The sequence below is a fragment of the Phoenix dactylifera genome, chromosome 5 (assembly GCF_051530095.1).
Source record: "Phoenix dactylifera cultivar Ajwa chromosome 5, Ajwa_hap1_PhDact_Kaust_v1.1, whole genome shotgun sequence".
Classification (NCBI taxonomy): domain Eukaryota; kingdom Viridiplantae; phylum Streptophyta; class Magnoliopsida; order Arecales; family Arecaceae; genus Phoenix; species Phoenix dactylifera.
Window position 1 is genome coordinate 30,547,777 of NC_143194.1, and position 12,307 is coordinate 30,560,083.

The 12,307-nt window shown below is 37.5% G+C and overlaps 1 protein-coding gene across 2 annotated transcripts; it reads right to left on the reverse strand.

Annotated features, from left to right (window-relative positions):
- Positions 1–326: 326 nt before the first annotated feature.
- On the reverse strand, positions 327–7,143 carry LOC103702523 (cyclin-A1-4-like). 2 transcript variants are annotated; one of them, XM_008784990.6, is made up of 11 exons: positions 6,618–7,143; positions 4,000–4,486; positions 3,650–3,783; positions 2,378–2,470; positions 2,166–2,299; positions 2,002–2,077; positions 1,849–1,925; positions 1,726–1,759; positions 1,476–1,625; positions 1,114–1,248; positions 327–1,028 (listed from the first exon to the last, which is right to left on the reverse strand). In XM_008784990.6, exons 1-11 carry the CDS (start codon positions 6,828–6,830, stop codon positions 957–959), a joined length of 1,605 nt encoding a protein of 534 aa, XP_008783212.3. In that variant the 5' UTR covers positions 6,831–7,143; the 3' UTR covers positions 327–956. The 2 variants fall into 2 exon arrangements, with proteins under 2 accessions (XP_008783212.3, XP_038984990.2); XM_039129062.3 differs by having other exon boundaries at positions 636–1,028; positions 4,000–4,483; positions 6,618–6,965.
- Positions 7,144–12,307: the final 5,164 nt, after the last annotated feature.

Sequence of the window (12,307 nt, forward strand, 5' to 3'; positions counted from 1 at the left end):
GATCATTTTGCGCCCCAGCAACTGTCGCCGATGATGACGGGACTTGGGGAGTCTGATGTGGTTGAAGAAATCCCCCCAGTTGAGCACTCTACCATTCTCGGCGAGCATCCGTTACCCCCAGCTGTCCAAGGTGGCCCATCCGAGGGACCGCACAAGCCGAAGCTTCAAGTCCAAATGGGAATGACCATCAACAACTGACTTGACCAATAAAACCAGTTGGCGCTCTTCACCATGATATTAAGCCGCAGAATGATACAGAAATGTTGGTCAAGCCGAGGAAACATTCACCAGATATTTGGCATTCAGCTAGTCTACATCAACTCTAGTTTTATAAAGCACTAACAAGTACAGTTATCCAAGTAGATTAAAAGATACAGAGACACTACTGTCTTGCTCTACAATTTTTTGTAGACAACTTCAGCAGCAAACTCTTATTAACAACATGAGAAACACAAGTTTCAAACTCAGTCATGCCAACCTCTATCACAGCCTTGCAGCAAGGTAACTGGCTTGTGACTATCTATGCTCCGAATCTGGCATCAGGGATGCAGTAGTTTGTCAAAATACAGACCATGATAATCTAGAAAACAAAGAAAGAGGGCACCCGCATACCCAGTAGTTTATGCTCTCCCTGGTTAAGGTAACTTGGTTTTAGAATGCTTCTAGCTTAGAATCTAGCACAAGATTTCCATGTACACCAAGAGATCACTATGGTGATACTACTAGGCAAAGTGCACCAACACATCTAGAACAGACATTGCGCCAGAACCACAACCATAAAATTAACGATAGAAAAGGTTTGTCTGCATGATGAAATCTACACATAACTGAAGCATAGCAATGCTCAAGGCACAGAATACTGCAGCCTCTAGCAGTTGAGTGGGCTCAATCAGTGGTTAACTCATGAGGCAGAATACTCCAACAAAGAATTGGATTTGATGCTGCATAATTGACTTCTAGTTGATTGGATCTCGAAAGAGCTCTGAAGGTATTGAAGGAGGGCAGTTTTTCTTCGCCACAAACTTGAACTGAGAAAATCAAAAGATGTAATTATGATGAGTCTGAATAGATAGTTTGCACAAAAATTATCAGCAGCTGAAAAGGTGGAATTACCTTGTGTTGACTGTACTTCTCTCTGATTGCAGGTAGGCTGCTTCCAAAACTATTAAGGAAAAGACGATGCAAAGCCTTTGCACAATCAGAGAGTTCGGATGGCTTATATAAAGTGTAATGAACAAGTGTGGCGTTCTGCAACATCGGCAAGGGGAAAGATAAAAAAGATTAGATCCATACTGTGGAATCTGAACATGATGGAACGGAAGTTGGTTCTACATCTACATTGACAATGTAGGACGATTTGTACTTTTGAGCAGTTGAAACAAGTGATGCCTACGAACTTTTCCTCAATGCGAGAGAACCTAGATAATTATTTCCACAGACATAATAATTGTGATCTAATTTCAATAGGTATGTACCCAAGGTCTCTTCATTGGTTGCAGTATGAACTTTGCTAAGAATATGGCAGAAGCAGCAATTAGTGATGGAGAATAACAAAGCATGTTATATTCAAGAAGTGATAGCTCTGCAACATAGTTCGCAAGGAACTCAAGCTGCAACAGTGGAACCTGGAAAAGTACAATGAAAGAGAAAAGCAAAGAGGATGAAAAAGCCTGCACAACAAGGAATAAAGAGTAAATCTAATGAAAAAATTGAAGATAAAGGTACCTCATCACATCCTTGAGCAGCACGGACAAATCTCCTTTGGAGAACAAAAAGAAGACCGTCAGTTCAATACATGATTTTGCAAGACATATACACATTATGATAAATAAAGCCTACATACAGTACCTCAAAAAACACTTGGCTGTTGGAGCTGTCATTTCAAACTTCAAGTACTTCAAGACAGCTGCTTCCATTTGTAAAACCTGCGCAGATGGACATTAAGTAAGCAGCACAAGCAGAATTACCAAAATATAAGTTGGATTCGAAAGACTGCCAGACCTCATCCTTAAAGTATGTGTTGTCAGTTATGTAGCAAAATTCTTCCACTTGCGGGGCACATATCTCTTCATATTTTCTGCAAAGATCAAATTCACCTTTTTGATGCTTAAAAGTAAAGCATACAAAAGAATATATTCTTGACTGCATAGAGAAGTAGGTCTTACGCAGCGATAAGCATGCAAGCAACACCAAGCAGCTGCAATCGTTGGCGATTCATCTCATTGCCAGAAAGATACCGATCAATGTAATTAACAGTCAAGTATAATGTATCAGGTACAAGACGATATTCTTCTGCGACCTGCAATTGAATGAAGATAGGCGATTTAATCACTGAAAGAATGAACGGATTCAGAATTAGTTATTGAAAATGTATTACTTCTACAAGCCAATCTATTAGGATGGCACGCATGCTTGCATTTATGTCCTTCTGCACGCTTTCCATGTAGTCGGTTGAAGGCCTTTTCTTTGTCTGTCAGAGCCAAAAAAAATGCAACAGATAACAATTAATTAAAAAAACCCAACCAACAGCACAGAAGGTTACTACTTTCTAAAAGATCAATTGGGATATCAGGAATAAAAGCAAAATCAAAGGTTTAGATAAAAGCACAAGCAGGGTTGATCCAGACAGATCATACGTTAGTATGAAAATATTACCTGCTTTTAGCAAATTTGACACTAGAACAACAATCTAAAATACAGAGGTTTAGACAAAGCAATAAACAAGCAGGGACTCAGCCACACAACTTCACATGTATATTCCAATGCAAAAAAAAAAAATCTCTAACGGAAAACAGCCAGATAAATTTGATCAGTGAAATTATTCCAAGCTACAAGGTTGACTTGTAAAGTTCAATAACTTAGAGACCACTTAACATGTAAACATATCAACTAGAACATTCAGCATTTATCAGTTAATAATTGTTCATGTACTCTTCAGAAGATTCTAACTTCAGCAGACCACTTATGCATGCATTACTCTTTCCATGTATAGAGAAACATAAACTGGATTTCTCTGCCAGACGTCCCTTAAAGGACCACCACCATGAGGAACTCAACCCCCACAACATGTTTTGGATGCCACTTCCCTAAGCATGTGCGCTCACTGCACATGGAATCTTACAGACACAGAAAAAGTATAAAATATTTGCAAATCAATACATGATGAAGGAGCAGCAATATTGCATATGTATGAAATTATTGCTATCTGACTGCCATCTGAGCAATAAATAGAGCTGAAGACTGTGACCGAGATTTATTTGAATTCCCTTCATTATTTTAGTATTCAACACCAGTGGATGTCTCACACAAGAGTGACATAGTAATTTATGGATCACATGATGGGTGGACAAATAGGCACAAGTGGAATGAGAATATTAGTGAATTTGGTCACATTTAACAGAAAATTAAGTTCTATAGGAAACTGTAAAACTGAGAAAAAATACAATTCCTAATGAAAGTTTGAATTGTAGTATTTAGTATTGCGCATCTCGAACTTATAAAAAAGAACAATAAGATTTTTTTCCTGACGAACCTTCCTCTGCAACCAAAGATATTAAGACACAGCACATCAAGAAATTTGCATTGGATCAAGTCCCACTGACCAATAAACAAAAAGAATAGAAAACATACACAAGGAGGAAAATGTCACCTCAGCTATGCGTAGATGCTTGTATATATCAGATGCAAGTGTTGCACAAAACTGTGGATCCTTGTGATTGTTGTCAACATCAAAAACATCGTCTGTTTCCATTGCCAGAGGAACATCCCTCTTCCATGTAGATCCTAGTAAAATAAATCTAACTTATTTGATATAAGGACATATAACAATTTAACAAACAGACTTCTTACAAGATTCAAGAACATAGATGCTCTTAAAGTTTCTGGCTTCATAGAACATAAGTGAGAAAAAGGTGAGCTTTTACCAAATAGCATATGATGAAGTTAATACAAATCACGAATTTAATTAATGGAAGGGGTGCATCAGTCAGAAAGATAAACCTGCTGCATTTGCATGATCGGAGATATGAAAATTATCACTTGCCCGCCTCTCCAGAGAAGCAACTGCTGAAGAATCACCATTGTCTATATACTCAAAATCTGGACTTTTCATGGAGTCACATGTAGACATAGTTTCAGCCAATGAAACAGAATCTCCTGAGGGATTGGGAGATATGACAGTACTGCAAGGTGCAAGAGAGGTACCAACAATGGATGTTGGCCCATCATGTACTAGAAGTGAAATGTCCTTGGTAGATACAGTAGCAGCTGGCTTCACAACAGCTGATGCAGATACAGTAGCAACTGGCTTCACAACAGCTGCTGCAGATACGGTAGTAACTGGCTTCACTACAGCTGATGCAGATATTGGCACAGCTGGCTTCACAATGGTTGATGCAGCCGCAGAGCTTCTAGGCAAGTTTGTATCATGAACACATGCCACAGATCCCTTCTTTGCATTCAACGTGGAACTTGCTGTGCTTCCCTTCTAATTAGAATTTTTTTAAAAAAAAATTGGATTAAATATTTACAAGAAAGAATTTCAACAAAGAAGGAAAAGAAACGGCCTTAGCTGTCTGGCCATGCCCATCAAAAAGAGCAGTGAAGGGTATATGTGGTGGTCAGAGAAGTGTGTAATTGGTGGAAGCACAGGCATGTTTAGAGGTTATCAAATTGGAGAAACTAAAACAGAATGGCCAACCCATGAGATCAGGATAAAGGCAATAGTTTCGGCATCAAAAACCTCCAAGAAAGTAAATACAGAAAGAGTTAGATGAAACAAAAGTTTTGAACTAATAAGAAGAGCTAAAAACATGCAATATTATGAGTTAGAGATTGGAGAAAATTAAAAAAAAAATGGAAATTTCTGATTGCAAGCAAAATGACTCGAAAAGACTTGTTAAGGCTGAAAAACATGCAATATAACAAAACATTTGAATTTAGATATAAATTTCAGGTTCAGTTTACTGCTGCTACATAGCATTTAGTAGTTGCAGCTAAATTTTGTATCCAATTCAGTTTCTTCTTGAACATGCACTGTAAGAGAGGTTAGATTTTTAGATGCATCAAAAAAACTTTTTCAGAAGGTTATTAACAAAACATTACTGGAAGTCTTTCAGTATCTGTGCACATGGTGCACTAACATGTGCATATCCAGATGTAGCACATCATGTTGTTACTACCATTTTCCCTCAAGCATGTTCTTATACTGGGAGTTTTCAGTCATTCAGCCTCAGCAAATTTTCTAAATGATTATTCACAACTCGTATTATTCTTTATACGAACTTATCATGTTTAAGTGTGCAATGCATGTCACCTTACAATTTAAGATAACCCTTTTTCTGAAGATTTGGCAAATTCAAGAATCAAGGGTATACTCTTTCCAGGCATTTCTTCCGTCTCTAATGTTGAAGTTCTTACTAAGGCACAGATTTGATCCTAGAGGCTAGTATCATAGCAGTGTGAGACTTTACCAATACCCGGAGAATAATTTGAACTCATCGTAGTTCCATTTTTTTCTTATGGATCAACTGTTGGAAGATTGTGATAATGTACTGGATCCTTTTGAAAAATGCTAACAACATAAAAAATTAGATTTGTAAGATTAAGATAATGTACTGGAACCTTCTGAAAAATGCTAAGCACATAAACAATTTGATTAGGCCTCCTTCTGAAAAATGCTAACCACATAAACAATTTGATTAGGCTAAGGGCCCTGAAATAACATCAAAAATAAGTCCATCAAAGATCCTTCAACCAACAAGCATGATGAGAATACTTCAAGAAAATATAAGAACTAGTAAATAGGCATGAGGAAGGAGCATATTCTAAAAAGGATCTGCAAGAACGACAAGGGAAGTACAAGGGAATGGTAACAAGGAAACAAAAAGTTGAAAATCATACAAGCAGATGGATGAAGAAGATCCACAAAAGAAAGGTCCCAAACATAAGCAAAATAGTTTTTGTAAAAACAATAACTTGTTCTCTATTATGAAAAAAGTATCATTTTCATTTATCTTCCAAGTTTGGTTTCAAGAAAATGTTTCAAAAGGACCTGAAAATTCAAGCATTCGTCACAAATACCTGTAGAATGAAACATCTACCCAGAACTACCTCTCATAAGCATCGTAATGTTCGGTTATATAATGATAAAGAATAATAATGTTAACTTACATATATAAGAATAGGTGATAATTCTAAACCCTCAAACACAAGTCCTTCTTTAAGACTTCTGGAACTCTGTAGAATATTATAATCCCCGGAAAAAGCCTATAAATACAAAGCTACAAAGATCTTTAGCTATTAATGTATTATTTTTTCTTTAGAGAATGAACATGAGAGTTAGAGGCTAAATTCCAACTTTCAGTCGTCAATTCAAAGAATTTTCAAATATAGATAATGCAGTAACTTCTGAACATCCCATATATATCAGGAATCCAACATAAGTCAAACTGAAGTCACGTCAAACCTTAAAGCAAGTATCCAAGAAAAAAATACAAATCAAAGAACTCAAAAGGATGCGGTAAAGGATCTAGATTCTATACAAAACAGCAATCATTCCAACCCACGATTCTACCAAAGAAAGAAAGCACAAAAGAACCAACGCCAGTTTTACCCACATGGACTCCCTTCGTCCCGGGCAGCCGAGCAGCGCTCCTTCCGGCATTGCTCTGATTGGTGATGTTCCCGAGCGCGACCCTCTTCTTCGCCTGATCGGAGGCAGCTGCCGCGACCTTGGCGGCATTCTCCACCGCCGGCCTCTTCGCCAGCGCCGAGGAAGCGGGGGCGGACGAGGAGGAAGGGAGCGATGAGCGGCGGTCCATGCTCGACATCTTCGAAACCCTAACCTTAAGATCCAAGTCCTAAAGGGGCCGCCCGACCCTGACCTCGCTCCTCTACGGCGTCTCTTGCTACGAGATCGAGCAAGAAGGCCGGGGAAGCCAAGAAGGGAACAAAGAAACCCTATCCGTGCCCTAGATTTCTAAGAAAAAGAGGATTAGGGTTAGGGTTTGGAGGGGGGTTGCGGGGTCCTCCGCATTGGGGGAGAAGGGGGGATCCGGGAACTGGGGAAGGGTTTTTGTTTTCTCTCGGACAAGAGAGGCGGAATAAGAGGAAGGTGGAGGAGAATGGGAAAGAGATCGGGATTACTTATTTTCTTCTTTATTATTTTTAATGGAGGGAAGGGGTTGGATTTGAATTCTCAGAAGATCATAGCCGTCCGTCTTAGGCGACGATCTCAGAGCGGGGAGCGGGGCTGCGCTCGCCCACGTGGATCTCTCTTGATTTGAATCGCGTCTGGTTGTGATCACCTGAGGTGGGGAAGAGGCGACGTCTTTTCCCATAACCAACCGTATATAACCGGAGCGGTAGCTGGGGATTAGGGCTTGATGGAGGTGAGTGGATCACGGGTCTTTTAAATTCGAACCGGGAAAGGGGCTCGGAAAGCCATGCTTTTGCGGGTGGCTTGGAAGGGAGGAAGGAAAAGAAGGAAGGAGAAGTTTTAGAGGATGGGGTGGGGACCGCTGGATGGAGGGCCCAAGATGGGGAGGAGGAGGGTGAGGCTTTCATTTGAAAAGATCGAATCTTATGAAAGGTAGCTTGCTCTTGACCTAAGTTATTTGTGAAATAATATAGGATGCAAGAGGGATAAAATTAGGTATCGATATATTCATGTTCATATCATTTATACTTGATAAATATTAATATGGATATAAATATTAATTAAATATAAAAATTTATATTTATATTTATTTAGATAGATAAGAATACATATTAGATACTGAAAGTACGAATATAATAATGTATATAAGTCGGATAGTTAAATTTTATGACCATAAAATCAAATATATGATTGGATAGAAGGTATATTAAATTAGGAGCTTGTTAATATGATTATTTATTTTTTAAAAAATTAATAAGTGCTATATAAAATTAAAAAAATTATAAATAAAATCGAATATTTAGATACAGATGGAATAGTTGTATGGATATTAAACATATGCTCAAATTTATATGTATATCTGGCTAGACTCAAATATAAAAATACTTACAGAAGGATATTATCTAATCGACTTTTCATCAGTAGAATGTACTAATTTGCAGTATGATTTAATGCATTAAAAGATCATTGCAAACAAACACACATACAACCCATCCTTGTAACATAATATCCTGTAACTTCTGCATCACTAGGCGAACCCGAAAGTCTGCGACTGACCCTTGGGAAGTACATCCTCCTAAAAAAAAAAAAGGATACAGGTACACACCAGCACCAGTCAACAGGATTTTGAAAGCAACTACATTGCTCTATTCCCAGGCATATATAAACAACTGATGAGCCAGAAGATATGGATATGTATTTCTTAAGCTATACGAACATACTCCCTCCCTAGCCGCTGTGATCTGTCTTCTTCTATGGGCAATGCCACAAGCATCATCCCACAAGCATTCCAAAAACAATCATCCCCTTGCAATGGCATTTTTGCCACAAAATCTGGCTGCTCTGTTGGCTTCGTGGTAAGAGTGGGATAACATAAACTTGTGCCAATCTAGTTTCCATTCAAGGACTTGCCGCCAGCTCTAAATTGAGATGGCCTTCACTATTTTCTAATTACAAGCCCAGCAGCCGCTCTATCTTCTATTACAACAGCATCTAAATTTACCAGGAGGGGGTAGCCAGGAGACTGAGTGGGTTGTTGTGCTGCCATTTTTACGCAGCTTGCAGCTGCCCCCGTGCCATGAAGGAACTTTAAGAGGGAACTGATCTTCTGCTGTTTTCTTGCATGTAAGGTAGATGAATGCTCTTTCTCACTAGATGCCTAAGGTATTTGAAAATATTTTGTTTAAAAAGTGCTATATCTTTATTTCATAGAAGTATTGTAAAAGAATAATCTACTAGAATAAAATTAAAAGAAAATTGGAAAGAATTTATTTAGATCAAGGCGTATGATATATACTGCCCTAAAAATATGATTCGCTTCCTATGTGCAAGTCTGCAGCAAACTCATTTTCAAGGTACAACAATCCGACTCAGCCTGATTATCTTTTAACAAGCACGAACGCTGTAGAAGTTTGACCGGACCGACTCCTTCAGATATCTAAAAAATAAAAAAATAGAAAGTAAAAAGTTGAAAGGTGAAAAAATTCTCTGTCCATAGAAGAAACTCAAGAGACAAAGTATCAGTGAGAAAAAGAGAAATCGGATTGAGTCTATTTATAGACTCTATCTCAGTTTTTCTGAAAGAGGCGTTCTACAACAAGATATTTTAAAGCATTTAAAATAACTAAAGTTTAGAAGATAAAAAATTTTAATTTTTTTTAATTAAAACTCCAGCACAGTACTGTGTAGTGTTTTGAAAAATCCATTTATTTCAAGCTGTCCAAATCAGCCAAGTAAATATTGCCGTCAGAGACTTTTTAAATAGGCTCTATCTAAGTTCTTCTGAAAGAGACAGCTTACAACAAGCTATTTTAAAATATTTAAAACAACTAAAGATAAAAATTTTAATTATTTTAAATTAAACCTCCGCACAAGACTGTGTAGTGTTTTGAAAAATCTATTTATTTCGAGCTGTCCAAATCAGCCAAGCAAACATTGCCGTCAGAGATCGGTGCTCCTCCTCCGCGCCCGGCTGCAAACAAAACAGCCGCAATGGACCCGGCAAAGAAGTCGGCACGAAATCAATTGCCGATGCCCATTTCAGCTGGTACCACCAACTGGAAACGAAAGGGCATTCAAAAATCACACGAAGGCTATCCTCCGCAGTATCATGACATAAGTCTCAAAATATCATCCTATCATCAACAATTCCCCTTCTAGTTGGTAGATCTTTGCATGGCAATCTTTTCCACAGAAATTTCCACCAAAAGAATTTGACCCTCATGGGCACATTCAGAGTCCACATCCATTTTAGAGAAAGATGCAAACCCGACTGCTGTGGTTGTTTGATTAAAGGATATATGTCTTTAAGAGAAAATATGATTAAGCCTGCTACGCCCCCATGTTAATTGATCATATCAGTCTTTATGCGCAAGAGGCATACTGCATATCCGGTTCATCGTTCCAGTTGAGAATAATTTATGGATCATTTCCAGATTCGAGCGCCGAGTAGATGATGACAAATCACTGACTTGTAAGTCAGCAATTTGAAAGTTCATATTAATGAGAGTGGGCCAGTTGCTTAGAGGGAATGGTGGATATCCGAGGATCTTTAAGAACATTAATTGACTGCCCATTTCCAACCAGCTAAATGAATTGGAGCTGAGTAACAGGCCTATAATCACTAACATAATATGTTATTTTTTTCAATGGATGACGGTTAAGAGGAAGACTTCGACTCAAACTATGCTATTTAGTGTCCAAGAGAGAACTTAAAGCTAGGGCAGCTGACTAAGTCGCCTCCTTTGTTGCCTAACATTTCGGAAAGATTCTCTGGACTTGTCATGTATCTGTCCCTCCAACACTGAGCTTTTTTTTTTTTTTGACTATGTTAGTCATGCTCATTCGAGGTTTGTGTGAGCGGCCGATGTACCACAAAAAACAAAAAAAGAGTTAAAGAAGATCTATGTGATGATATTTGAACTACTTGGTGAGGGAGAACGGGAAGATGGGTTGTTGCGTTTATAGTGAGATTGAGATTTTGGGGCTTTGCGCGGTTAGGAAACAAACTTAGTTAAGAGATCACGAAGGAGTATTTCTGTCCTCTCAAAAAAAAAAAGAATAAAAGGAAATGGTGGATGTTTCATGAAATTTCTCCATAGCAACAAATTGAGTGGTGTATATATATATATCTTGATTCTTATCACATACCTTTATATGGTAATGAAGTTGGATTCTAACAGGCACTCAAACATCTATCATAATGATTCTAATAAAATTTAGAACAGTTAGTTTTCATTTTAGAAAATTGCTATTTAAATTTTTAGAAAATTATCTCTAATCCTACTCTTCAGGAACTGGATTGATTATCAAATAGCAAATTTTGAATTAGGAATCTGTATTAGTACTAATTAGCAGACCAACAAATTAAGTAATTTAGTTCCCATATATATGCACAATTACTAAGACATGACCCATGATCAAAATCCTAGGGATTTTTTTCATAATTGAATATGTAATCAAACCTTAAGGTAGAATAAGCTACCAGCAACCTAGCTACTTGATTGCTGAACTTGTGTTCTAATTAATTGGAGCGACGTCAAGAGAGAGAAAGACATCTTAAACAAGAATAGTTGATAATAAGTTCATTAGATGCAATTAGCTTTTATTGCCAAAGATATGTCGGGTAGATATCTCACATTATGCACAGATTGAGAGGTGATAATTAGCAATTTACTCGATTTTGTTTTACTTTCATTCTGCATATGCATTTTGGAAAGGAGCTTCGCTTTAAAAATCCCATCAAATTTCTAAATAAATAGTTAATTATATGGACTTCCTTTGAATCATGGATTCATGGGTGCCATTCTTTTTATGTGATGTTTCCCTCCAAGGTCAGGGAATCCAACAAAAGGAGTAACAACTAGGTTGTCTAGAATGATAAAATTTACGGAAATAATATTAACTTATTAATGGGATGCAAGAAGCAATTTTGCTAGGGCTTGTGAATTTATAAATTAAGAGCACTTAATTAATTACTTGATGAGGTGATCATTAATTACTTTAGTGATTATGACGACATATCTGGTGCTGAAAGGCCTATTCTTATGGATCATTTATACCCTATCCTTCTGCGACCACCTTTTAGAGAAATGCCATTTGCTTTTGAAACATTATCATGGCCTATGATTAAAAATAAGTTGCATTTTGCCACTCTAAAAGACCACTAAATACATGACAACTAATTCTTTTTACTAAACATCTAACAAATTAAAATATGTTCATATTGAATTATATAGAAAAGGAATAGCTTAGTGCCTAAAACTCTTGTTATTATGAGGTTCGAGGAAGATCAGACATATGAAGTCTTATTTCTGCATGCAGAAAGACTATTTTCATATTTCGAATTAATAATCTTCAGGTCACAATAGAACAACTTTATCATTGCATTGGAGCTCACCCTTTTCATATCGAAATACGAGAACCGTTAAAAGCACGCCTTTACATATTATTCAAGAGTCCTATTAGTAATCATCAGCCATTCTACGCCTCTTTCGTAGATCCATTCATGAGGATATCTCAAAAGCGCAAAGTGCAAGAGTTTGCAATTTTTCCATGCATGATCTCAATAGGAGGAGGTGGATGAGAACTTAAAATTTTCATCAAGGTACCAGAGAGACTCGTAAGAGTATACTTGTTGCGAATTAAAAA